The sequence below is a fragment of the Camelus dromedarius genome, chromosome 15 (genome assembly GCF_036321535.1).
Source record: "Camelus dromedarius isolate mCamDro1 chromosome 15, mCamDro1.pat, whole genome shotgun sequence".
NCBI classification, from domain to species: domain Eukaryota; kingdom Metazoa; phylum Chordata; class Mammalia; order Artiodactyla; family Camelidae; genus Camelus; species Camelus dromedarius.
Genome location: NC_087450.1, coordinates 32,779,323 through 32,806,927, shown reverse-complemented (window position 1 = coordinate 32,806,927; position 27,605 = coordinate 32,779,323). Strand labels below are relative to the sequence as shown.

General features: G+C 34.1%; 1 protein-coding gene across 2 annotated transcripts in view; it reads right to left on the bottom strand.

The window, feature by feature from the left end:
- LRPPRC (leucine rich pentatricopeptide repeat containing) overlaps positions 1-27,605 on the bottom strand; it is a 93,660-nt gene that overhangs the window by 38,884 nt on the left and 27,171 nt on the right. For both annotated transcript variants that reach the window (XM_010997156.3, XM_064494532.1), the window contains exons 14-25: positions 26,842-26,908; positions 17,533-17,560; positions 15,749-15,806; positions 14,570-14,676; positions 14,265-14,342; positions 13,893-13,937; positions 13,435-13,548; positions 12,291-12,421; positions 11,486-11,571; positions 9,863-10,070; positions 1,867-1,991; positions 1,284-1,390 (exon numbers count right to left, since the gene is read on the bottom strand). In XM_010997156.3, coding sequence (XP_010995458.2) covers positions 1,284-1,390; positions 1,867-1,991; positions 9,863-10,070; positions 11,486-11,571; positions 12,291-12,421; positions 13,435-13,548; positions 13,893-13,937; positions 14,265-14,342; positions 14,570-14,676; positions 15,749-15,806; positions 17,533-17,560; positions 26,842-26,908 — 1,154 coding nt within the window. The remainder of the gene's footprint in view (positions 1-1,283; positions 1,391-1,866; positions 1,992-9,862; positions 10,071-11,485; positions 11,572-12,290; positions 12,422-13,434; positions 13,549-13,892; positions 13,938-14,264; positions 14,343-14,569; positions 14,677-15,748; positions 15,807-17,532; positions 17,561-26,841; positions 26,909-27,605) is intronic.

Sequence of the window (27,605 nt, the reverse complement as noted above, 5' to 3'; positions counted from 1 at the left end):
TGCTTACTACACAAAGAGAAGAGCATGATTTCCTATTGGAGAACCTCTAATCACTATCATCTGAATACTTGAGCTTGATTTCTGCTCTGATCAGTGCCTACTAATACTGAGACCATGCAGACAGAGCAGCAGGACTCAACAGGCAGACAGCAACTCATTTTCAGGCACATACACTGTGCACGTTCAGTGAGGGAATTTATGCCATTTTCTAGAAAATACAAATGAACTACTTGAGTTACAGAAGCATCTGTCCAAGACAGACAGCATGCCCCACTTCCCTCTGACAGGAGGATAGACTGAGTTGTAAGACAGAAAGAGAAGAATGCTCTGAATTAATTTCACAGTCCTCCTTTTTCATAAAACTTCCAAAGAAACTAATAATTTTCTGAATTGTGTAGCTGTATTTTCCATTTCATGATAAGCAGTCATCAACACAAAAACAAGGAGGCCAAATACCACCTTTGTGTCTTGTCCACCACTGGCACTTTTGGAAAAAGATACGGAGTAACAGCAAAGTATATCTGGGAGAAATGTGATTACTGATATATTTACAAATTTATTTTAATCACATTAAGTAATATTTCTTAAAGCGATGGGTTCTTCTGTGAAATTTCTTTTTTTAGTGAACACAGAGTTGTTTAATAGTGAAATTAATCACAGTTTGGACAGACTTTATAGTTGCCCTTTGACTTACCAATTTCAGTAAGCAAAATTTCAATCAAGTCTAGATAAAATATACTAATCCTAAATAGCCCAGGTTTGTCACCTACCATTTCCCATAAGCTGCTTACCATAGTGAAAAAAAAGAAGAAATTTTAAATTAAATGCCAAACAGTTGCAGACAGCACTTGTTTGGCTGATTAACTTGTAGACAAGCATTACAAATAAATCTGAGCATGGTCTGCAGCAAATTAAATTCCACTGCTTTTAAGAACAAAGAATTCCTTGGCAAAGAGGATTAGCAACTTTACACCCAGGAATGCCAGTTTAATTTAATTGTTCCACAACCCAAGATTTAATATGCAAATATCATTTTGATATATAACAGTGAATTTAACAAAGTGAAGAAACAAATTCAATATACAACCAGGCGGCCTTTTCTGAACTGTAATTACATACAATAAAGAAGCTGGCCGTATCTCCCCCCACTGGCCCCCATTATTGGGACTGAATTATATTAACATGAATCAGAGCAAGTGTAATTAAAGGTTAAATTTTAAAAATATATTCTAATTAAGAGTCTAAATAGCTGTACAATTAGAATATTGTAGTTAAAACCATACCTCAATGATCTTCTTGGCCTCCTTGTAATTTCCTGTTTGTAGGAAGGCAAAGAAGAGATCATAGAGCATCGTCATTTCACCTTGTTCTTGGCTCACGAAGTCCATTGCTAGAGAAGAAAGAACGTTTATTAGAAGAAAAATGTAGAGAAACACAATAGCACTAGAAGAGTTCTAGATAAACACAAGAAAACTTTAAAACAAATACTGAGAATAACCTAAGGGTTACAGCTCTATCAACCGATTTTCTGCCACACTGCTTACCTAACAGCATACACTCATGACATTAAGTACCTCTGACTAGCTTCAAAGAGAACTGGTGAGAAGGGTAAAAATCCTCATAAAGACAAATCACCAAGTGGAGCCAAAAATAAGAGGGGCAACTTTTCACAATGAACAGTTACTAAAATCAGGGACATTTATAGTATTAAAAAAGTGGTTACTGGAAATTTTTCTTTTCAACTTAGAAATATAACAAAGTTTCTCTAGATGTGCTTGCCTTCCTGTTAAATTTTCTCTTCACAGCATTAAGATTAAATAAGGGGAAAAGAGAAAACCAACATTAAAATATTAGAAGGTGACTCACCTTTCTGAATTAGATCAGTCTCGCCTTTCTCTATCAGTTTACATAAGACATCATGAATCCTTGGTAGTACTTTATACTTTTCATAGCAGTCAAGGGTGACTTCGAGAGCAGTAGGTAAGTCATCTCTTAGAAACATCAAAATATTAACAATGAATGAAATATATGTAATTTAGTTTAGAGAGATACACAATGACCTGTCAAAATGTAAGCTGAGCTTTATTTAAGGTAGAAAATCACAAAGCCAAAATGTGGGGGGTGGGGGATGGGGGGTGGAACAATCTTATATAAAAATCAATGCTCAGAGTTCAGACATCATTAGTGGTTCTCTGTTTTCCCTGCTTCATCTTTTATTATTTTACTTGCTAAATGGCACTTTTTAAAAAGTTCAAAAAGTGAAGGCATTCTCTGAGATGACACATAAGTTGCTATAAGAATGCATTATTTCTAAAAACAAGGATTACTGTCAAATATTTTTTCCAACCACTTCTATGTGTTTATGGTTCTCAATAATTCCAGATTTGGGAAACTTTATTAAATGCCCATCAATAGCCATTACAGAATTTTCAAGCTTTTCACCTTCCTCATCATATTTTCCATAGTGCTGCTTCTCCAGATAAGGAGGAAATAACTTCAGGATTCACATACACAGAAACTTACTATAGCTAAACTAAGATATTCTTACATTCGGTGAATTCTTAGAGAACTCTTAAAGTTTTTCATTAGAGGGTAAGCTTTTAAAAATTTCCAATTATAAAGTCAAAGTTTCTCTTATGTGGTTCATTAAAATAAAAAGATATTTTCATTAAGTAAGTTTCTTAAACAGAGTGTGGAAAATACATTCCTGTGGGTCCTCAAAAACTACTTTTTCATTTTAAATGGAAAATGACTGTATGAGACCTTGGAAAAGCTGTAGAGATGATGTGATCCAATTCTACATGCCACCTTCCTTTATTTTTAAATAATGAGGCAATTAAGGCATCTAGAGACTTGACTGATTAGCCAAGACTACTAGGGAAGGCTCTGCCATCAGGACCCTGGACTTCTCACTTTCAGTAGAGTCCATCTAATTATACTTTATGCTCTCTTAAAGGCACTGTTGTTTATTTAACCTGATAAGGTGGCACAATATGGAATAAAAAATTAAAGTTTTTGAGAAGACAGTATGAAATATATTTTTTAAAAAAGAAGCATGGTTAGAGGCATGGACCAACGTACAACTAGTGACAGTGGTGATAATCTTTGGGGAGAAAACAAATTTCTCTCACACACGCAATAGTTTTCAAAAGGAAGAAAGCCTTTTAAAATTTTCCACTGAAGCCCTAACATTTTGGTTCATTATACAAATGTTATGTTGCCCTAGATTGAATTACTATTTTATCTAGATTAAGATTTTAAACTGTACTAAAAAGTAAAATACCATGAAGAAGCATTAATTTCATGGCAATAATACTGACATAGTGAAAATGAGCCTATCCTGATGGAACTCTACCTTATCCTCTTACTAAGCCCTGTTTACAGTGCATCTTCTGGCACCCCACAGAGTCATTTGAATTTTTGTCATTTGGGGTGAAGACTAAATTACAGGTTAATTTCAAAACTGCAAGTAGATGTTGCAGGCTAGATTACTGTCATACAAGAGAAATGCTACAGTAGCTACCACATATGATATAAAGCTTTATATAATCAGTATTTTTCCTTGCTTTAGACACAAGTTCAGTTATTACCTTTCCACAATTCCATTTAATGGAAAACTACCAAAATATTTTTAAAAGAAAAACTAACACATACTGACTTTTAAAAAGCAATAACATCTACTTTTTCAGATCAATTCCCAAACTAGAATTGTATTTCCCCTACATTATGTCAAAGCTATCAATAAATGAATGAATAATTGTTCTGTCAATCAAAGAGACATGTTAATCGTCTCTGGTCTCCAAATATATGCTTCTGAAGATTATACATGCTCAGAACAACAACAGAAAAGACAAGAATAGCAAAATGGAAACAATTCATATATTTGTTAGTAATTTTAAGTAACAACGTTACTGCTCCCAAGTTGCCAACAAAATGAATTAGAAATCTATAATGAAACATTTCATATAAAGTGTACTGATGATAGAAATGAACTAATAACTAGTCATTTCTTTTCAATCCCTATTATCTACATTCTGATTTGTGGCTGGTTGGATCATGTTACTATAAAAAGAGATAAAAATGTCCATTCCTCATATAATTTGATGTCATCATTAATCTTTCTGTTAAAGCTTGAAAACTCTGGGTAATGGAAATGAAAAATACTAGAAAGTATCTAAAATTCACATTGCTATGAAAATAGTTGCATATGTACAGGACTTCTGAATTTCAATCCCAACTGATAGGTACTATTCGCAGCTAGGCTACAGTAATGTGATACATTTTGAGAAGTGGCGATGAAAAGCAGATTATCACAACAGCTGAACTCAAGAACCTCTGGGTTCCCTCCCAGCTTTAATACTGTAATGTGAGGTTCTATGAACTTTGGCTTATTAAGTTCGTCAACTCAAATGCTTCACACCAGAAGAGAAAATCATCACATGAAAATATGACTTTTACTGGGCAGGATGAAATCACTAAGTACAGCAAAATATCAAAGGGAAAAAGGTAGAAACTGCTTTCTACCCAAAATGCAAGACAAGACTTTATCAATCAGTGTAATTCTAATTTCTGTGACCTAAAATGATTCTGTGATTTCCTATGTACACTTTAAAACACTAAAACAGATTTAAAACCCCACCTTAAAATAACAATAATCCTTTCAATAAATCTTGTTGATAACATTAATTCTGGATTCAAAACTAATTCCATGCTCATTTCAGTATACATACATAATTCCTAAAGCTTTATATACAAATGGGTCACAAATGTTTAAAAGTCCAGTCCTAATAAAAATTTAGCCACTGCTTTCACAAACCTCAAATAATACTAAATGAAAATCAACTCTATAACATATTACCTAAGAAAAATCCATTGTGATATTTTCAATGACTAGACCCCCAAAAAATATTTCAATGAAATATAGAAAGCAATTTTAATGAATAAAACTACATATGCTAATAAAAAGTAAATAATCATTTAAAAACTATTTTTGATAAATGCTAATTAACTCAACATAAACTTTATCAATATTCTGTGAGCCAATGAAATAAAAACAGAACAGAGGAAAGGAAGACTATAACTCTAAATCTTAAGAACATATATATATATGTATATTATATATATATATAATAGGCTGAGTCCAGTAAGTACTTTTAACACTTAAAAGAGTTTTATTCATTAACCTTAATAGATTCACTTGGGTCATATTAAAATTCATTCTAGAATTTCTACTTTACTTTTTAAGGGGACACAACCATTTATAAAATTACTACAAACTGTAACTCTGTATCATCATCAGGAGGAACATGCAGAAAGGTAAGCTTGAAGCTCATACGGTAAATCTCATGTTCCCTCCTGTTTAGTCCTTATTATGAAATGAAACTATGCTTTACAATGTCACTGACAGAAAAACAAACAATGGACATAACATTTATTTTGAGGCTCCCACTGATCATAAAAATATCTGTTTAAAGGTATCAGGACACAAAGCCCTCCTAACTCAAATTCCTTTATACATAACCGTAAAAATCACCAATGTGCGTCATACAATCTAGAACTGTTAGAAGAACAACCAGTGACAACCATTTGTTTACCTACCAGTAGCTTTAAACTTAGTCTCCTTACTTACAGTAAAAAAAAACTTTCCAATGCAGCGCGCATGCTTAATTTAATCAAAAATTTTAAGTGACAAATATTGATGTTTAATTGGTTTAAAGTGCTTCAACATTATGCATAAAGTGTTAGTGAAGTGGCAATTTACTTAAAGGGCTTACTGACTGAAAAGCTCTTAACATCTGAAATCACTAGAGAAAAGAGGAGCTTTGAGGGAGAAAAAAGTTTAAAACAAGGGAAGGAGGGGAAAAAGAACCCTCACAGGTCTAAAACCTGACTATTCTATAAATCTTAGGCAGATGTTCAGTGTGGAAAGAAATCAATTCAGGAGGAACCACAGACTTAAGAAAAATTATTCTGTTAAGAGAACCAGCCCTTGAAAGAGCTACATTTTTTTTTTCTGTTCATCATCTATAAATGAGGAATCTTCAAGGAGACTGGTGTTGCAATTACAACTAATCCTCCCCAAAAAATTAACTGTGTTGAAGGCTTTGTAATTTCCCTAGGTACAATTTAGCTGTCACTTACTTTAAAATTTACTCAAACATGCGTTCCGAACAGCACTAACTTCACATGTCAAGTGCTTTCCAGCCAATTGAGTCTAAACTGGAAGTCGGTGTTAAACAACTGAATGATTAGACAAGATAGCTCATTTCCCTGCTCTTTTGTTCAGAATAAAATGCCACATTTACATTATCAGGCTCAACAGGATTTTCTGACAGAGGGAGAAAAAACCCTACTGAACACTGTCCGTACTAAGCACATGAAGCCTGTCATTTACCAATCATCCTTCAAAAAGCAATAGCCATGAATGTAACTTAATTACGACCCAATGATCCTTGAAGAAAAATCATCTTATCACTGTCCTGTCCCCCTAGGGCAAATGAACCACTTTTTGTCCTTTGGCACTGATGATGCTAAGTTCTTAATTGCAATAATGGAGTAAAAGAGCCAAACCTCCTTAATTTCCTTTCAGCACATGAAGAGTTTTACTCTAGAAGTAGCATTCCCATAAATAATAAAAGTATCTAGTACAAATGAAGATGCCAAAATTGAACGGGTGTATATATGACAGAATAACCAACATTTTAAAAAGTATATTTCCCACTTCTGTAACACATTAAAGTGTCACAGTGAGTTTTTAAAACATATTGTTATAGGTTCGTCTTACAGAAATTGTGACCTTTATGAAGAACTCAAGATTAACTTAGCAAGAGTTCGGGGAGGATTATATGTACAAAGTCCATGATTCACTTAAATGAAATGCATCTGGGCATACACAGATTATAGCACAAATCAGCACAGAAAAATCCTTAATGGAAAGCAGAAATTAAAGCTTCTTTGATCATTTGCACTAAATAATCCAGTTAAAACAGCTTCAGATATTTTTCACAGGCAATGAAACCAAAATAGATCAGTTATAAAACAAGTGAATCTGAAACTGCATTATACAAATTTCTATGCCTTTAAAACTAATGGCCCAGATTTCATTAATTTCATTTCCTTTACCATAGCATAAAGACTAATCAAAAGCTTTTTTAACCTATGTTAAAGCGTTTCTTTCTTCCTTAATATGGAAGATCCAGGTCATCTTTCAGGATCAGGCATGATTTCAATTAAAAAAAAATTTTTTTAAGTAGTTACGAAAGAAAATGTTTAACATTGATGTGGACAACATGTAGACATGTGGCTTACAGAACAATCTCAGTGTCAATAGAACACAAGGAAATATTGTTCAATTTGGCGTATTTCTCTCTGCTCAATGCAAGTTACTATTTTGATAATATAGAAGCAGGTCACTTTTCGCTTTAGTAACTTCTCCATAATCTTGCAAATCTGTTATTATTTTGGGTTTCCCTTGGCAAATGAATAAAAACAAAATGTGTATTATTTTTCATACCTATAAAGCTTTTTATACAAGTAACAGACACAGTATTAAATTTCTTCTATGTTTTATCTAATGCTGGAAAAGTCAGTCCAAAATTAAGATCTATTGAATCTTAAATAGATCCTCTTTGTAAGGAATTCAACCTCATAGATCTGTTCCAGAATTACAGTATGTAAGTGATAGCCTCTTCAGAGTCTTGCAATGACTTTCCAAAAGGATGCTTGCCTTTGAAACTATGAAGATTTTGTGCAATGTTCTGAAATGTTTCTCGTAATTTTACTTCATTCCCCAGATGAGCTCAAACCTGCTGAGGCCAATTATGTGATATTATTGAAGATTAAACATATCTAATCAAATCAAACACATGTGGGCTTTTTGGCAGGCTAGTGTAGCTAATTCTAGTACTGCACTTGTCATGATTCTGTACTAATTAGCTATCGTCCATCAGTTGGGGAAAACACAACTGAAAAAAAGTTTCAAAGTCACTGTTTTCCTCCAACTTAGCCCCAACTAGGAGTACTACCACCATTTTCCACAAAACATGAAGTCTCCTTTACCTGCTTTTTATTATTCTCCCAACTCTGAAAGAGTCAACCAAACCTTTTTATTATGATAGATGAAACAAGAAGATCTTGTCATGGAGACTGCCTCTGCCAAAGCAAAGAGAGTAAAAACAAAAAACCAAACCAAACCCAGGCAGATAAAAATAGAAGGTAAATGATTTCTCTTTGTATCTGAAAGTAGTTAAAAAAAAATCATAAAAGATATGAATTTAGATTTTTCTAGCCCAATTAACAGGGACAGTCAAATTTTACTGAGACACAAATCTGACTATACTATAAAATCAGAAGCACAGAGCATGCTCCAGGATAGCATCTGAATCCCATGCTATTTCCATCTTCCCTTGGTTCATGAGCCCCATCTGCAGACCTCTTTCAGAAAACTTCTGTATTTCCTCTGTCTTCAAAGTATTTCTATTTGTAAGGTACTTTTCTACCATGGCCTCATTTTCATTGTTAATTATTTTATTTTTGCTCAGTGGTGGAGGAGGGCCTAATTCTTCTGGGCACTGGGCCCATTTCTTTCAAATCCGCATGCAGAGCTCTACATGCAATTTGCAGAGATGGGTCTTTTAAACAATCAAAAAAATTCGAGGAGGAAGCATATTAATTATAGGATTTCTATATAAAGTTGGCTGTGAACATGAGAACTCAATAACACAGTAATTGTTTGAATCACTATTTCTTTAAAAGGATGTAATGCTGAGATTGTGGAGGTTAAAATTTGGCCAATCGTCTAACTTGATAAACTGTTTCTTGATTGGATGGCAAAAAAGTTATTTCATAAAACGTGTGTGTGGATATAAATATATGTGTGTATACACATATTTCCTAACACAGAGTTAGTTAAAAGAGATGGTTTTTATTCCACATTTTAAATACTAAATCATTCATTATATTCAATTGATTATACCCCGTAATAAAGAAAAACCACTAGAAATTTGGGGGAAATATTTTAACTGTTAAGACAGATCTTTTACTTTTCTTCTGGAATTGATAGGACAACATCCATACAAAAATCAGAAAATCCCAATCATGAAATAAGCAGATTAAAACTGCATTAAGCCATAGAAAAAAATGCCAAAGAGGTAAGGGCTAAGAAATTTTAAAAAACAGAAGAGAAAAACAAATGCAAGAGGAAAAGAAGATAATAAAGGGTGCTTCATTATCTTACTAAAATGTTTCACTCATTATAAGACAGTAGGTTGATTTCCTGATCTGCATTGAAAAATACCTTATATTGGGCACCGACATGAACATTCCAAGTGTAAAAATGTTCAAACTCAGTAAATGTTACCCTATCAACAAAATTCATCCTCTTCCCACAAGACAGAGACAACTTCTACAGTGTTTACCAAAGCTAAATAACTACTGTATTGGTACATGCAACTAAAATACTATACAGAGAAAAGGAGCACTGAAGAAACACTGCTACATCATTACCTGAATAACAGTCATGAAGCACAATCAAAAGCCACAGAGAATCCTTCTTTCTTACATTTATTAATAATTAGCACTTATTAGGCTCAAAACTGGGAAAAACTAGATTTGATTTCAAGTAATAGCATCACATCCTCACACACACAAAAAAAATCACCATAGACCACTCCGTTGAGAAGTCCACAGGACCACAGGGCACTGGTGATTTTAAAGGTCACCTACTCCATGTAAGTCTTCTTATTCTGTGGCAAATAACCTCCAAGGCTTCCGCAGCACCGAGTATTTACAAAGCATAATCCCCAAGTGATTAGATTCATTCTTTTAATGCCAACATTTAAAATTCAAAATTCAATTAACTTACTTTTCCAGATATAGGGTGACCAATGGGGAAGTTAAGGTGGTGGTCGGTTTCGCTAACCCTAGAGTCACGATGGCTTCATGCAACTGTTTTACTGTTTCAGTTTCACCTCTTAAAGCTGCGCCATTTAGGATGTGGAAAAAGGACAAGACTGTTGCATCTTTGATAAGAACATCCTTCTCTTTCATCTCCTTTAGAATGTTAATAGCATCTACAATGAAGTAGCACAAAAGACCCTTAGGTAATTTCATGTAGGGAAAACAAACTGCTATTAAAACAGCATTTCAAGCCCAGCAGGAATGTAAATTCTAGTGTATAATGCCGATTTCAAGTTAATTACTACTTGCATTTCTAAACGAGACTACAATTATAAATCCACAATAGCATGGTTTTATCATTTCCCTGCAACTTTGACTACAAATTATAGATAGGGACTGTGTGCCCACTCTGCACCGCATAACCCTGTACGGTCTGCCCTATAGCTGCAAGATCCTCCTAAATGGATGCTTTTATCGTTCAGAGCTAACATCTGCTAAATCACACCATTGTTTCTTCAGCAGATGGCTTGTCAGGAGGCCAGATAATAAAGATGTGTTTACACTGTATATACAGCCAGACTAATGGTCTGATACCGATAGGGCCTGTTTGCTATGTCGATACTAATTAGCCAAGCAGAGCCAATGAAAGCTTTCCAAAAGACTGCATGTTAATACATTAGATTCATTAAGCTTCATTAGGAAGGCAGAAACAAACATTTTAGGGTATGGAATAAGTGCATTTTTATAATGTTGTTCTTAATTATTGCACAGACAAAATGTTTTGACCGCTTTACAGAAAGTGATTTTTAAAAAGCAGGCTAATCTTTATAAAGAGTTTTCTGTGTTAGCAAGGCTTCCAAGGAAAAAATTCAATGTTCAAATCAAGTATTTTCTCCATACACTTTTCACTATAAATTTTTTTAATCTTCTCTAGGCACAAAGAGAGGAAAGCTAAAGAAAAACAGTTTCAAATATAAAGCCCAATGAGAAACTGAAGAAATGATCAAATAGTAAGAATATATTATCAAGTGTAATTAATTATGTTAGGCTTAGCATTATCTCAACAATGAGAAAACTGGAGTATGCATATCAACTATACGTCAGCTAGGCTCTCCCTGCAAACTTTTCTAAGTAAAAACTTATTAGAGTATACATTTTGCTAATGTTATTAAAAGTTAAGACAAAGACTCCTGCAAAATTCATATTCTGAAATAAAGGCTATGTTTATAGGTTTTATGTTCAGCCTTCTGACGTTCTTAAGCAAAAACAAAGCCATTAGTGCAGGCATATAAGCAAATTGTGCCATAAGTCATGATCTTCAAACTCAGTCCAAACAGCAATGCTAATAAAAACTAGCTGCAGAAATGCAAAAAGCACTGAGCTGTGCAAATGTAAATGACAAGCTTGCCAATCCATTAAAACTAATGGCCTACACTGTCCATGCAGCTCTGGTTGGATTCACATGCAAATTTGTATGCAAAGTGTTCAAGCACTCTGAAGGACATGATATACCATTAATATCAATTCACATGTTACTGCAGTGGCAAGATACTTGCATCACGTATTTCCTTTATGTGCTGATGCTTACCTTGGAGCTTGCCATGTTTTCCCAATACTCTTACAAGTGCTACATACTTGCCGGTGTCAAGGACGGCAGACGAATCTAAACGGTCACTAAAAATTAAAGCCACATTTGTATTATGTCAGAAATTGGTTAACTGAAAAGGACTGCAATAGCCACTTGATCACTTTTCAAAAACTCAACAGTCAACCTGGGTTGCTGTTATCATTGGCCTCTACATTTCAGTTGAGGTTTATTTTTGAAGCCATATACAAATTCATATGTAATTATATTCAAAGCGACAAAAGAAGAAAAAGTATAACATTACATATATATTGCATCTTTCGATCTGTAAGTGATACTCATGAAGAAACTCTCCTGCTTCATGGCATTTAAGGTGATTCGAACTTTGTAATGAATACCAAAATACCCAAAAAGACATATTTTTATTTGGTAAATCTATCAGGATAGGAAACCAAAGATACTTGAGAAATGGACAGAATTTTGCTTACACCACAGTATAGACAGGGGACTGTTTAACAAGCCTTATAAAACAGTTACCATCACCACTGTTCTAATATGCAGTTGTGTAACTGTTGGGAAAAAATCTTGGCTTTAAGGAACAGAATGCTTTATCATATTTACACAAAGGCTCCTTGCTGAAAACAAGCCATAATTAATCCGAGTCTTACAGTATGAAATTTCAAAAATGCTGACAAAAAAGAATTTTTAAAAGCTACATTATATGCAAGTAGGATTCAATCTACATGATCCATCAAGAACTGTGTATCAGCATAAATGCTGATGATTTGCTTCAGAGCCAAGTACTCACAATTCTCGTTTCAGGTTCAGTGCATCTTCTGCATTATCATGTCGACAGCACAAATTTATTAAAGATGCATAGCCACCGACAACCATGTCCGATTCATATTTTGCTTTCAATTCAAGAGCTTTTTGCATGTTCTAAAATAAAGGATAGAGGTGAATAGTAAGATATGAATATAAAAGTAAAAATGTGAAATGTCTAGTTTCAATGTTTGGGGTGTAAAAAAAAGTTAATAGTACTTTTAACATAAATGGATTCATGTTATTAACTTCACCTTGCTTTCTGGTATTTTTATTTGCCTTTTAAAAAGCAGGAAAGCCATATATGTAGGGTTTAAAAGATTTGTTATCTGTAAGGCAAAACACACCACTATGCCAAATTTGATGTTTTAGATTTGGGTACCATATTATAAAAAAGACTTCCAGATTAAATGCATACCAAGTCAGCCCTCACTCACAGTCCAATTTTCATGCTCAGAAAAATATATCATTGCAAAGTTCCTCACAGTCTAATTTAATATTCAAGTAATGTGAAGAAATATTTTAGAATTTAACAGTACCATATTATAACCTTAAAATCAGTTGTATTTTTTCCCCCCTAAAAACACAGGCATACAACCAAATGATACTGAACTAGAAACTGGAAAAGTCTAGTGCTATACCACAAATTGTAGACACACACTAAAATGAACACAAAGTACAGCTGGACGCCTGCTGAAAAAAGGCAAGAGACCCTTTATCTCAGAAAGAGCTTTTTTCCAGCAGGAAAATGGAATTTCAATCCCTGCATTAACAACCTAGTAATATTTGACTTGCAAATGACTACTGCATGTATCAGTTGCTTGACAATCTAGATACAAGAGACCGGAGCCATGGCTTGAAAGGACATTTGGCATGTATGATAAACCTATCACGGCTGTTACTATCATTCACTTTGCAGATTATCATAAACAAACTACAGCAACCCGAAAACATGCCATTCAAGGTGTAGCTAAAATTAGTTAACCTTTCATTTAATTGCATTCTTCACAGACATGATGTATAATAATCAACTGTAAAAATCATAAATATTATATTTAACTTTGCTTACTTTTACCTACAAAGAATTTTTTACCTTAATAGCATATTTGAAATATTTAAACAAAGGTTACCTCTTCTGAACAAAGCATTAATATGAGTTGCTTTAGGACATCTCCTATAGGTTGATTTTTGGCTTTTAGTTGTTCAAGTTTAGACTCCAAATGAGATGATGTAAACTGTGTAGTCTACAGAAATGGGAAGAAAAAAGAAGGAAAGAAATTTACTATAAATCTCATGCACTCTTTGTCTCTCCTTGTCTTTAAACTGACCTTTCCTAAATGTCATAAATGCTATCAAAGATATTAATCTGGGTATCTGTGGATGGACTCCAGGGGTTTATAAAGCTCCTAGATTAAATGCAAATTTCTTAGATATGTTGATTTTTCTGAGGTGGGAAATGGCTTTCACCAACTTCTTGGAGGTATACTGATGACAAAAATGCTAGGTTTCATAAGAACATAAGTCTATAAGAATTCACATTAAATGCACTTATTATAGCATGTAAAATCTACTCAGAAAGCCTACTTACTTTTTGAGCATCTGTCTTCTCTCTTTCAACCAACATATTAACATCCTAAAATTAGGATTTAAATCCGAATTAGAAAACACGTGGAAAATATATTAGCAAATGTACAAAGCAAATTTTGAAAGTCTCGTCTCATTTTTACTGCTATTTTCCCACCTTTCCAAAATTTTCCAGAAATGCTGTTTATACTTTATTAACCACTGTAATAAATATTTAAAACATATCCTTCAATATATAAACAGCATTTACCAACAATCAATGAAAAGCCTTGTTTTACAGGTTGTCATTTAAATAAACTTTTGGCCAAAAGCATCATGTTTAAATAAAATTTTAAAATTAAGCATTTTAAAAAGTTGATTACAATTTCACACACACCTTAATCAATTCAGGAACATGGTAGCTATCCAGTAGATTACGGATGCCTCTGTAGATATTCTCAGGAATTTTTACATTCTGTGCAAAGTGAAGGGAGAAAAAAAACAAGACAAAACAAACAACCCTAAGTTGTAGACAACCAAACTGAAATTTGTCTAACAGAAATTATCTCAGACATAATTTAAGTCTCCAACTCGTGTATGTCATTGAGAAGTGGTCTGGTTGTACGTAAAAGCAGCAATTTCAAATCTAATAGATACATGTCAGGCAGGACAGGCATTATATAGCAAAAAATGAAATGGTACCATCTCCTTCAGCTGATGGAAGTATTGTCTCAAACGCTCCTCCTTGGCCTGTACCTCTGAGTCACTCATGCTGTCAATCAAGTTATAAAGAAAATAGCCAACAGCTTCTGTGGAAAAAAACAAGAGAAAGCATTCCACTAAAATTACTGAGACTGTCATGTTATCAAGATTAATTTATAAGAAATCATTTTGGTGTGAGATGTCACCCTGATGAGAGGCTCTGAAATGGCAACAATGATCACTGAGGCATAGAGATTATGTGGTTTGGGAGCACATATCTAACTGGTGAGTGAAAGGAATATTAATTATTTTCAGACCGAGTGACAGCTTTTCAGTACAGAATCTTACTTCAATCTATTTTTTTCCACCACTCTGTGACAGAAGTGGTCCTGCCCAAGGCCTTACCCCTTTCCTGTCCAAATCACAAAGAGTGAGAATAAATGCCTTGTGTACATTTCTATACTAATTTTTTGGTGGGCAATATTTAGGGAAACACATAAAATTAGAGTATTGTTAAATGTTGAGTATAGAAAGTTAAATAATTTTAATAAGCAGATACAGTAATCCTGTGGAGAGCTGCCTATTAGCCAATGAACAACCAAGATTAACAAAGATGCTTTGTAACAACAGTAATTTTCCTATGCATTCAAGCATAAAATATATAGGGCCATGTGTTAATCTAGGACAGAAAAATTTGAACTTTTAAGAAGGGTACCGGGTACCTTCTTACAGAAAACCCTATAGTCTAGGCTTTATTATATGAAAACAAAAATTATTAAATGTCAAAATAATGTACTTTGGGTAATAAATTATATTTAAGTGGAAAGACCTCTTTATTGCTTTGTATGTTTAAATTACACCTGCAAAAACACTAAAAACTCACAAACACTAAGGATTACTGACTGTTAAGCTTATTTTGATAGGTGCTATAAGAAGCATTTCTTCAATATCTAAAAAGAAACTGCCCCCAACTCTGTCTTTTAAAAAAATAATTATGATAAAACCAAACAACTCATAGATCTCAAAATGCTGTGGTTAGCAATATAAAGATTTATAATCAAATGTTTTCAAATTTCACTTTCAAAAAGAAAGCATTTACTGCTGTAATCCTTCTAGCCCATCATTACACAGAAGAATGGATTTGTGGATAAGTTACAATCATCGAAATTGAAACGCTACCCGTTGGTCCTGGAGGCTTCTGGCAATAACGTCCATCCTTGTACAACAGTTCTGTTATCTGGTAAGACAGAAAATGCGCACATTGCAGTAAAAGAAGCAAACAAGAACAAATACAATCTGAAATTGAATTCTTGAAATAATAAAGCCTCTGCCCAGTAAGGTATTATTCTATATCACAGTAATTCAACACCACCCCCACCTGCCAAGGAGATTGTTTCGTTTTTAAATAATAGGTTTGTCTTTTAAAAACAAAAATAAAACAAACCTATGTTGAAGGAAAACTGCAATGTTTCATGAAATGTCACTAAGAAAGCCTCCAGACTGACTTGTTAATATATTGTTCTAAATAAATTGTTATAATAGGAAATAGCTTACAGGAATTATCAAACAAAGTTATTTGTCATTGTATTGTTTTTGGTCTGTTTGAAACTGGGCCAGTTTCTTCCTTTTTAATGAAGTTTTACAGAATTAACAAAGCAAAATATAAGTTTGTTGTCATTGTTGACAGTTTTTCAACAGTTTTCCAGTCATCTTAAAGGGTCAAAACTTCTAACGTGTTTGTTCTCATGGATTCTTATCAATTGAATACACAAACACTAAAAGACTTACTCTTCGACATTAATTCTGCCCACAAAATTTCAATAAAAAAATCCAAATATGTATTTTATGACGAAAATGATTACAAAACCTACAGTACTGACATGTAACTTGAAAACAGTATTTGACTATATATCCACAGGCTGAAGATAGTAAGAAACAGTTATCTGAAGTGATACGAGTTAGGAATTCTGAATTACTTTTATGTATATTCTACAACTGAACTTATTAGTTCTTTAAATAGTGCCTGCCACATATTATAACTTAGCAACTCAAACGACAGTTACTTCTGCAACTATTTATTTTCTAATATGGAAAATTAGGCAAAAGTGACCATATCCCACTTCACTCCACCATGAATTAATGCTGCGGTTAATAGCAACTCAAAGGATAGTTAAGACAGAAACTGTTCAAAAGTAAAGCAAAACAAAACAATCTTCACCTACAAATTGTTTTTTAACCAACACAGACATGTATATAAGACAGACAATAAATTCTACCAGAAGCTGTAGCCATACATTAGACACAGGACAGCCACATTTAATACCAAATTTTGTACAAAAACACATTTAAAAAACCAATGAAAAATCTTTCTAGTCAAAAAAATTATTTCTAAATATAAATGTCTCAACCATATATTACAACTGACTATTTAGTTTGAAAGGCAATATAATACTAAAAAAAGAACTGAATGAAAATAAGATTTAAAAAAATACTTAACTTGGTAATTCTAATCAGTAATGCATATTCTGATTTTATTAAGCTACAAATATTCTTGTAATTCACCATAAGGGTAATTGTACTTCCTGCATAAAAGCAATTAACTTCTTAAAAAAGATAGCCATTTAAAAGTGATCTATCATTCATATATAGATACACTTACACAAACATATATGTACATGCATATATTTTTTAAAATAACTATTAAATCTGTATGGTCAAATGCCACTGCAATAATGTTAACAGCTGTTTTTTGGAAAAGTTGGAAATCTTAGGAACAATTTAGAACTAAGTCAAGGTTCACTGCAATAATAAATTTCATGCCCCAGGAAGGCATTTTCAAAACTACCAACTTTAAGATTCTATATTCATTAACTTATAATGACACATCATTAATGTATGAAGCTATTACAACTTTTGCTTTTTTTATATATCACCTTATGATTTGCAATATTGAGAGTACTTACCTTGCTCCAAAGACTTATATTCATACACCTGCAGGGGGCAGCAAAGGATTAAAAATAAACCCAGAGGTTTGAAAAAAAACACTTCTAAGTTAAAACACACTAGCAATTACTATATGCAACGGATACAGATCGAAGCTTTAAAAAATAAGTACATAAATGTTTCCAAAATCAAGGTGAATTTTCAGGGCAAGGTAATTCAGAAGGATTGACTCTCGGTTACTTTGAACCCTCAAAATAAAGATCAATTTGGGCAAGAATCATTAAGAAACATCCCTAAATCTTGGGGTCCCAGTTTGACGGAGCAGGATGTTTGCATGGTCTCAAAGTGTCTGCCCAAGACTGCTTACTACTTGCAATAGTAAAGACAGTAACCACATAATGGGGAAATGGAACCAATGTCTCCACTTGAGTGATCAAAACTTTTATCACTAATGAGATGCTGATGGACACTGTTTTTAGATTTGATTCCCTGAGAATGACAGAACATCACTCCTGTGGTATTCCAGCCAGGGGTGTAACATGAAGCTAAGTAAGTATGGGGAACCACCAAGAGGAACATTCTGTAAAATAACTGGCCCATTTTCTCCAAGACTATCAATGTTATCAGACAAAGGCTGAAAAACTATTCCAGATTAGAGAAAATTAAAGAGAAAAGACAACTAACATCCATTCCTGAACTGGATTCTGTACAGGAGGGAGAAAATACAAAAAAAAAAAAAAAAAAATGGAGAGAGAGAAAATAATTGATAAAACTGGTACATGAACATTAGATTAAAATATTCCCAGTGTTAAATTTCTTCAATTTGTCAACTGTGCTGTGGTTGTATAAGGGAATATCCTTGTTCTGTGGAACTACACACTGACATATTTAAGGGTAAAAGGTCATGACATATGCAACCTCAGCCCAAATAGTTCCGAACAATTAAAATTTATATATATGTATACATGCGTGTTTAAATAGATGGAGAGAATGTATAACGATAAGGTGGCAAAATACAAAAAGTTAATAAATGGGGTATATAAGAGTTCTCTCTACTACTCATAATTTTCTGGAAATTTGAAAATACTTCAAAGAAAGCAAAAAGAACAGCTTACTCAGATTTGCCTGTTTAAATGAAAAACCATTTACAAAACTGGGTAGCCAATGAACACTGGTCTTATACTATTTCTAAGCTTTGTAAACATATGTCTATAAGCTGTGTATATTTTAATTCAAACACAGAAGCTACTTTAAGATGACTGGTTATGTGTTTTAATGATAATCTTACAATGCAAGTATAATTTATATAAGATATTTATTGTAGTTGTGTGTATTATATTTACATTGTAAAGTGTGTACAAAACTTACAGGCTTTTTTAAACCTATACCCACAAAAATTCAGATTTCTTTAAACTTGAGTTTGGGTGGATTGCTTCGGTACAGTGAGTTAACAAGGCACTTATTTTTACTTTAAAAACATATTCAGAATGAACTACTGACACACAAGACAAGTTGGATGGATTTCAGGGGCACTACACTGAGTGAAAAAAGGCCAATCTCAAAATACGATATACTCTCTGAGTCCATTTATACAAACTCTACATCTAAAATCATAAAAATTGAGAACAAATTAGTGGTTGCCACGTGTTAGGGACAGTGGAGGGAAGACAGAGGAGAGATAAAGAGGCAGTGGTGGGTAACTTGTGATGATGGAATAGTTCTGTATCTTCATTGTAGTGATAGTTACACAAACCTATACATGTGATAAAATGTCAGATCTATACACACATGTTGTACCAATGTAAAATTCCTAGCTTTGATAACGCACTATAGTTACATAAGATGTAACCACTGGCAGGAAATGGGTGAAGAGTATATAGGCCCTTTGTGTCCTATCTTTGTAACTTCCTGGAACGCTCTAATTATTTTAAAACAAAAAATAAAAGCATGCTCCATGCCCCTCTGTAATCTTCTGCCTTATGATAAAAGCATCCCTCCTACTAAAGCATGTTAAGAAAACGTTTTGAAAACGATGAAATCTTATCTGTTAAGTGGGAAAATGTTTATAAAGCCCTGTGTTTAGCATAGCGCTTATTTTGATTTGGGAAAAATTCTTTGAGCAGTTAGCAGAAGAAATGATAAACTGACTTAAAAATTGCACCTCTAGGCTGCATCAGAAAACAATCTCTCACCTATTACAGGAAATTTTCATCTCATCCATCCACAGATTACAGAGTAGCCTCCTCTGACTACTTGGTATTTCCATATGCAGAAAGTTCTTTTTTTTTTTTGCCAATTAGGAAGTGAATGTGGAGTAAGCCCTCAAAATGAGGATAAAATGCTCCTCAGTGAAGAATGAGTAAAAATCTATAGTGATAAAAAGTCAGGCATCTTTTTGGTTAGGCCAGTAACAGCTTTAATTCCAAGGAACCTGAACCTGTAGCTAGATGCCTACCACATGTAAGGACTGGGGGAGGGGGCTGAGGGGAGTAAGGAAATCAGAGTTTGCAAGTGAGAAGCCAATGCCCAAAAGTGCACAATGTTAAGTGGCAAGATTAGCTTTTCTGCACCATGGACCCCTTTGGGAATTTGGTGAATTCCTCTTCTCAATTATTGTTAATTTTGTCAGATGCGATAATATTACAGTGGTTATGCTGTCTTAATTAAAATAAGTTCTGAGACATGTACTAAAGTATTTATAGATAGAATGACAAGAGGTCTGTAATTTTAAACAGTCCAGGGGGAAAAAGGGGGTAAGTGGGGGTGGAGAAGGAACAGATGAAACAAGATTGCCAAAACCTTAACTGTTGAAGCTGGGTGGTGGGTACTGGGGAGTTCTACTTTTGTGAAAGATTGAAAGCTCCATTAAAAAAAAAAAACACTCATATGCATATACCATCTTTGGTTTAATTAGATTTTACATCTCTACTCAAACTCTCAACATAAATAAAACTGAACTTTCTTTTAAAGAAAAGCTACTTTAATCATATTTTTCATCAAATATCAACTTAATGTAGGATAAAAAATATTCCTAAGATAGTAAATTGCCCTCAAACTTGGCCTGAAGTACCTAGGGAAGGCATAGAGGTAAACTTTCAAAATTGTACATAAAGCTAAAACAACTGAAAATGACTAAAAGCACTATCTTGAACATGAAGTTTCATGATGGATGGCACAGGTCCAGAAAAAAACAAACCAACCCCGTGCAGAATCTTTTCAAACCAAGCTTGTGTAAACAATAGTCAACACTTACTCATTACACATTCATCCCTGCAATATGACTTCTGGTCCCAAACTTCCACAGAAAGTACTCTCACTATTACCAGCAATTTCAATTCAAAATTCAACCATCACTTTTTGGTCCCCTTTGACCAAGTTTTGAGATGTGCTGTTGATCGTTCCCTCCCAGTCTCCTAGTGATGCTACTCAATCTCTTAGAAATTCTCCTTCCCCAGCTGCTTCTTAAAAGAAATTCCTCTGTACTAGATTCCAAGTACATCATATTTTTTTATTTTTAAGATAATCCTGCATGTAGATACTTAAATTCCTTGTTTCACAACAGAGGAAACAGACTCAAAGGCTAAGTGAAGTATCTTCACCTGAAGTTCCACAGGCTCCTCAAAGGATCCCCCAAACTGCTGATCATCTCTTCCTGTTGTCCCAGTCCCCCATCTACTCATATCTGCACCCTTTTCTACCCTCTTTGAAAATCCAGTCAGTCTTATCTTCATTATGTCAATCTTTCAGTGGCTCAAAGCCATGACTCAAGGTCTAAACCTCGTAACTTAGAATGAGCTCATTCATGAAGAGCCCCAGGCTACCATTTTGCTTTATTCCTTGCCATTACTTCATGGTACTGGGCTACCATTATGTCAATCTGTCATCAGGTCCTCAAATGCACTATTCTCTCAGCCCCAAAGTCTTTGCCTAGAATGCCCTTCTTTCCTCTGAACAAATTCTTACTCATCCTTCAATGCTCAGCACCTTCTCTACGTATCTTGCCCTGACCCATCCTTCCTCTAACCTTGGCAGAAAGAGATAGTGTCTTCTCTAAACATGCACAATTATCAAGACTAGTTTGCAGTTGCAGTCTTACTTTCTGGTCTCCAACTAATGAACAACTTGGGGGCAAGACGATTTCTATTCATCCTTGAATTACCTATTATCTTGCAGTCCCGGCCCTCAGTACACATTAATACGAGCTACTATTTTCTTTTCTAAGCACTCACAAATTGTAGTTCATGAAGTATTTCCCCTCCTCTTGTAAAAATGTCATGTGTGGAAGTCTCACTGGCTGACTGAAAAGAGGACTTAACATGAGGCACTTGGAGTCTTTGATACAGCTAGTATCAGAAACTTGATTTTCTTCAACATATGAAAGGCAGCTCAACCTTTCACCACTGGGTCAAAAAATCCTTCCTTATATCACAGAACTCTCTCTCTATGGACTACAAAGACTTAAATGCCTCCATACCAATTCTGAAACATTTCTCTTTTTGATATGTTGTATCGCCAAGCAAATTCTGAACTATCTTCAGTGCCATTTTGTCTCTTAGAAGTGAGTCAGTATTTCTGGTGGTGGTGTTTTCAGTAACATATAAAATGTACACTACCTTCTTTCCAATTTGAAGTTCGTTCAGCTAGTGCTACTGTTAAAAGGGAAGAAAGTCTTATTCATACTAAACATCTACTTGCCCTGGATTTGACAAAACAATTTACTAACTTTATCAGTCAGAGGTAAATGCCCTTTAAAATACTCTGGAAATAGCTTTATTTCTTTATGAAAGTTTAAAGTAAAAATTTCCTAATAATCTTGAATAATCTAACCTTAACTAAGTAGTACAGAATTTAAAAAGTTTTTTACAGGGGACTTTGCCTAGATATGTTAACAGACAATTTAATTTAGAAATTGGAAAACTTTGGGAAGCCATTACACTTGATTGGTATTCAATGATCATTCCTTGAGTTTAACAATTTACAGAAAGATTAGCTTGCCACTTAAACATCACTCAAAATATATGAGAAAAAGTGTTGGTTTTTAAAAAAAATATTGTGGAATAGCATAAAAAAATTCATCTGGGCTCAAATAGGTTACACAACACATGACAGGAACTACTGCCTCGTGGACCCTGGACCTACCCCTATTAGGGAGGTTATACTAAAGGTAGATAACTATTTCAAAAATTGCATTCCAACATTGAAATGCACATCCAAGTTTCCCTTAGGATTAGCTAAAGTGTCTGTCATATCTCGTTTAATATTCCATAACTTCTTACATTTCTGATAACACTGAATAATTAAATTTTGGTAAGGAGTAACTTTAAGTGAATTTGTTATGTGCTAATCCTTACAGGAGCTGCAGGACTCTACTGACCACACCAACCAGATCTCAGTTTTCTCCTAGTCACTGGGCCAATCCTAAAGTTACTAGAGAAGCACATGACAAGCGATTGTTTCAGTAGCGGTGCTGACTGTACTGACAAAGAGACTTAAAAATATACATACTATTCGATTCAGCGTTGAATGAAAGAACAGAAGGCTACGCTGATGCCAAGATGATAGACTATAACAACTATGTTTTGAATTATTAATAGTTTTGGGGGTGGGAGGAAAAGAAAGAAATCACTTCTAGTCCCAAACGCTTCAAATTACACACATTCTTACGATTAATGCCAACCACAACCTGAAACTTTTCTGTATCTATGATAAAATTCATCAACATAATATAGTTTTAGAACCTACAGATTCAAAATATTTCCCCAAAAGGGACTAACTGAAATTTGTTTTTATAGGGCGGACTATCAGAGCAGAGAGACCTGGACAAAGAGAGCCCTAGGGATCTGCAGGGAGCTGTCCTCAGTCTTCAGCTGAGTACTGATAAGCACATGCCAGTGAGGAAACAATCTGAAGCCAAGGAAACTACCCGAGAACTTTTCAGAAGCTCCAAAAGAGACAATTCCCAGAACTCACACAGGGATTGGAATAGTTTACACTCCCAATAATCTCAAAATACATGGCCTAGCAGATAGAGTACTCAGGAGGATACTGCCTTAATAGCTGGGCTCAACTAAGTCAGTGGGAATAATCCTAGACCAAAAGCTGCTCTAGTCCTACCCAACAAAGCAAGCACTAAGAAAACTGTCCTACCCTAATGTACAGTACAGAGAACTACATTGAGTATTTTGTAATGACCTATGATGAAAAAGAACATGACAAAAGCATATGTATGCATGTATGTATAACTGAATCACTATGCTATACACCAGAAACTAACACAACATTGTAAAAAAATAATAAACTGGTTGCTTCTTTAAAAAAAAAATTGTTCTAAGTAACTTAAGACCATCTCAGAACAAAGCTCAAAAATATTCAGAGAAATTGAAAAAACAAAAAAAACCCCAACCAAACAACAACAAAAAACCCACATCCACCAGCATAAAATCCACATCTGGTATCCAGTCAGAAATTACAAACAAGCAGAAATGTATGGTGCATAATGAGAAAAGTAATTAATTAAGAGAATTAGTAGACAAGGACATCAAGACATCTATCATTAACACCTCCAGAGTCAAGAAGGAAAAAAAGAAGCATGAGCATGTTAAGGAGATGTGGGAGGTTAAAAAAAAAAAAAAAATTCAATTTCTAGAAATGATAAATACAATGTCTGAGCTTAAAATAGATTCTGGATGTATCTCTGCCTCAGCCAAGCCTCTGCACTGCACAAGTTAGTCTACTTTTGTCACAATAAAGAACAAGTTCCTCTATGTTACTTAAAATATTTTACAATCTGATCCTAACCAATACTTCTAATCTCAAGAATACTTGTTAAATTAAAGGGAATGCTCAAAAACAGGCAGAAATAGAGAACAAAAAGGCCTCAGTAATTAATTCAACAGTGCTAATCATGTGCCAGGTATTAATATCTACGAGCTAAAAATAGTGCAATAAACCAAACATGGACCTTATGTTCTAATAATCAAAACATCTGCCTCAAAATCTTTGTCATAAAATAAGAGCAAAAAAAAAATGCATGCTCTTATTTAGAACCTTTTATTTTTCCAAATTGCAATGACTTAGGTTTATTTAACTTCCCAGCCCACAATGAACCAAAACCAGAAAATTATTTAAGCATATGTAGGTTACTTTTTTTTTTCATTGCATTTTTTTTGTCCTTTTTAAGGGGGGAGGTAATTAGGTTTATTTATTTATTTATTCTTAGAGGAGGTACTGGGAATTGAACCCAGGACCTCATACATGCTAAGCATGCACTCTACCACTTGAGCTATACCCTTCCCACCTATGTAGGTTACTTAAGGTAACTACACTGAAAGTTGGCAAGAGGAAGATTGAAAAAAAAATCTTACAGCAAAGATGACACAAAATTAAAGAGAAGCAAAAAACACAGCAACCAGACACATTTACTGGAGGAGTAAGCAACTCTGCATTTTAATCATTAAGCCACTAAAAAAGATCAGTGACAGACCTTGGTATATATCAGAATATACAATTCAGCTTTCTTCATCATATTGGATCAATTTTATAGTCCAAGTACTTTGAGAAGTCCACAATTTGTGAAATACAACAACTGCCATTCAAACTGACTAAAAAATAGGTTAGTAAAGCTAAAGAAGGAAATACCCACAACCTGGAAGTTTATATTAAAAACTTGTTTTCAAGTCTTAAGGACAAATAAATGTATGACAATGTCACTGTATTTCACTTCATGATGCATTAAGGGTTCTTTTTTAAAAATCTAGCTCTACTAGCATTTTTATCTGCTTGATTATATACATGTGTTTTTCAAACTTTATTTTTAAAGGCACAGACCTTGTTGCTTTTTGTTTTTTTTAAACTTCATACAAAGCAGCTAATCATTTATAAATGTATGCAGATGTATGAAAGGAGTGGAACTACACCAGCTGAAGAATCCTACCTGCTTGTTCTCTCTCTTGTCTGCACTGGAGCTTCCGGAGTTGTCTATAGAACTAGTGTTCCCATCAACAAACAGTCTAAAAATTACTGGGATTATTATCAGAAGTCATTAACATTATAAACACAGAAAGAATGAAAAAATTACAAACTCATCCTTTTGCAACTACCACAGTTAACAACTGATTTGACGAATTACCAATGGCTGCTATAACCACTGAAAGTAGCTAGGAATCAGGGAAGACACACTGTCTCAAAGTATCACCCCACAGACACCTTAATGATCACAAAGGAGATGAGGTTCTTTTGCAAGGGAGACGCAGGGGCCACCAACGTAAACAAATGATCAACCCTCGCTGATGGCACTAACACTGGACACCTGACATTATACCCCTTTAAGCCAATCACCTATGAAGTACACTTGCTAAAAATGTTCAACCTAAGTCTGATCATGAGGAAGAAATTAGACACAAATGTGAAAGCAACATTCTACAGAGAAAGTAGCCTGGACTCTTCTGCCCACCCCACCCCCTAAAAAGTAGGGAACTGTTCTTGATTATGAGAATAAGGAGATACCAATCACATACCATGCATAAACTTAACTGAATCCTCAAAAAGTAAAACAGCCATAAAAGAAAAACTTTAAACAGCTGGGACAATCAACATAGACTATATATATTGGATGATGTTATAATATTGCTAATTTTTTAGGAGTGATACTGGTATTTTGATTATATAGATGATGACCTTATTCTTCAAAGAGATATGTTGAAGAATTCAGCATCATGTTGTCTACAAATTCAAGTAGTTCAGCAAAAAGGGAAAAAAAAGTGTATATATGTACATGTCTGTGTGTGCATATAAATGTGTGTGTATATTAGAGCGAAAGTATATGAGAGAGGAGGCAAGTCAATGTGGCAAAATATCAACAACTGGTGAATCTGCATAAAGGGTATGTGGGTATTTCCTTTCCTGTTCTTTCAATCTGTCTCTACGCTGGACTATCTCAAAATAACAAAACTGGCAGAAAAGGTCATTAACATTCCCTGAGCACACCAAAGCAGAGAGTAGTTTCATACCGAATAAAAGTCATCTTGTAATTAAATGCTCAAAGTATAAATCAAATATACATGTAAATTTGTCTATAACGCCAACTCACCACAAGCAGTGCATTCTTTTTTGAAATAAGACTTTTACCAAATCAGTGTTATTTCTGAGAAGAGATGATATAAAAGGTGACCTAAACTCAACTACTTAGTAGAAACAATTAAAACAAGTAAGGTTATTTCAGGTAACTAGTATATTGGAAGATAAGAATATCTGTTTCTTTCCTGACAAAGGAGGTCAAAAGGAGCAGTCAGTCAATATTCAGGCAAACAACATTATATATATCATCTTACCTTCTAAAGCCTAGAATTAAGCTGCCTCTGAACGAAGTAAGTGAGAGAGGCAATGTATTTGATTCTACTGCAAAAGAAAATGAACATCATAAAACCCCAGAGCAAAAACAAAAACTTAAATTATCAACTTATTTGGAAACACATTTATACCAATACTTTTCAATTTTCATTTTGCAAACAGTATCTTAAGAATGGAAACGTTTTCATACAAAATTAGACAATGCAGTAATATATACTGGCAATATAATCTATCCTTTTAAAACATTTTACTTCATTTACATAAATATACACAACTATGATTTTATATTCTCTTCTATAAATGGCAGTAACTAATCTACCAGCATACTCAAAGTCAGCCTGGCACACATACCAAGGCTGTATGTTATTGGACAACACGGCACTACGAAGGGAGAGATTGTAACTACCCTTTAAAAACAGAAGACGAGGGAAGAAGTTCTTTTCTAAGAGTGGTGTTGGATTTTGCTGAACCATTCACACTTTCTCATTCCATTTTCCACTATGATCTATGGCTTGCATTCATGCAAGAGTGACAACCTAAAGTCATAATAACCTCTTTATCTCTGTTACATAATTGACTTTTACTGATTGTTCACTTTTCTGATGATTTGTTTGCTCTACTATTCATTTTGGCATTTAAGTCTACAACCTTATATGTTTCAATGCCGACACCATGAGCCTGACTTGCCTTAGTGTAAAAATCAGGCCTTAAGGCATAAGACCTGATTTTGCACATAATCCTTGCC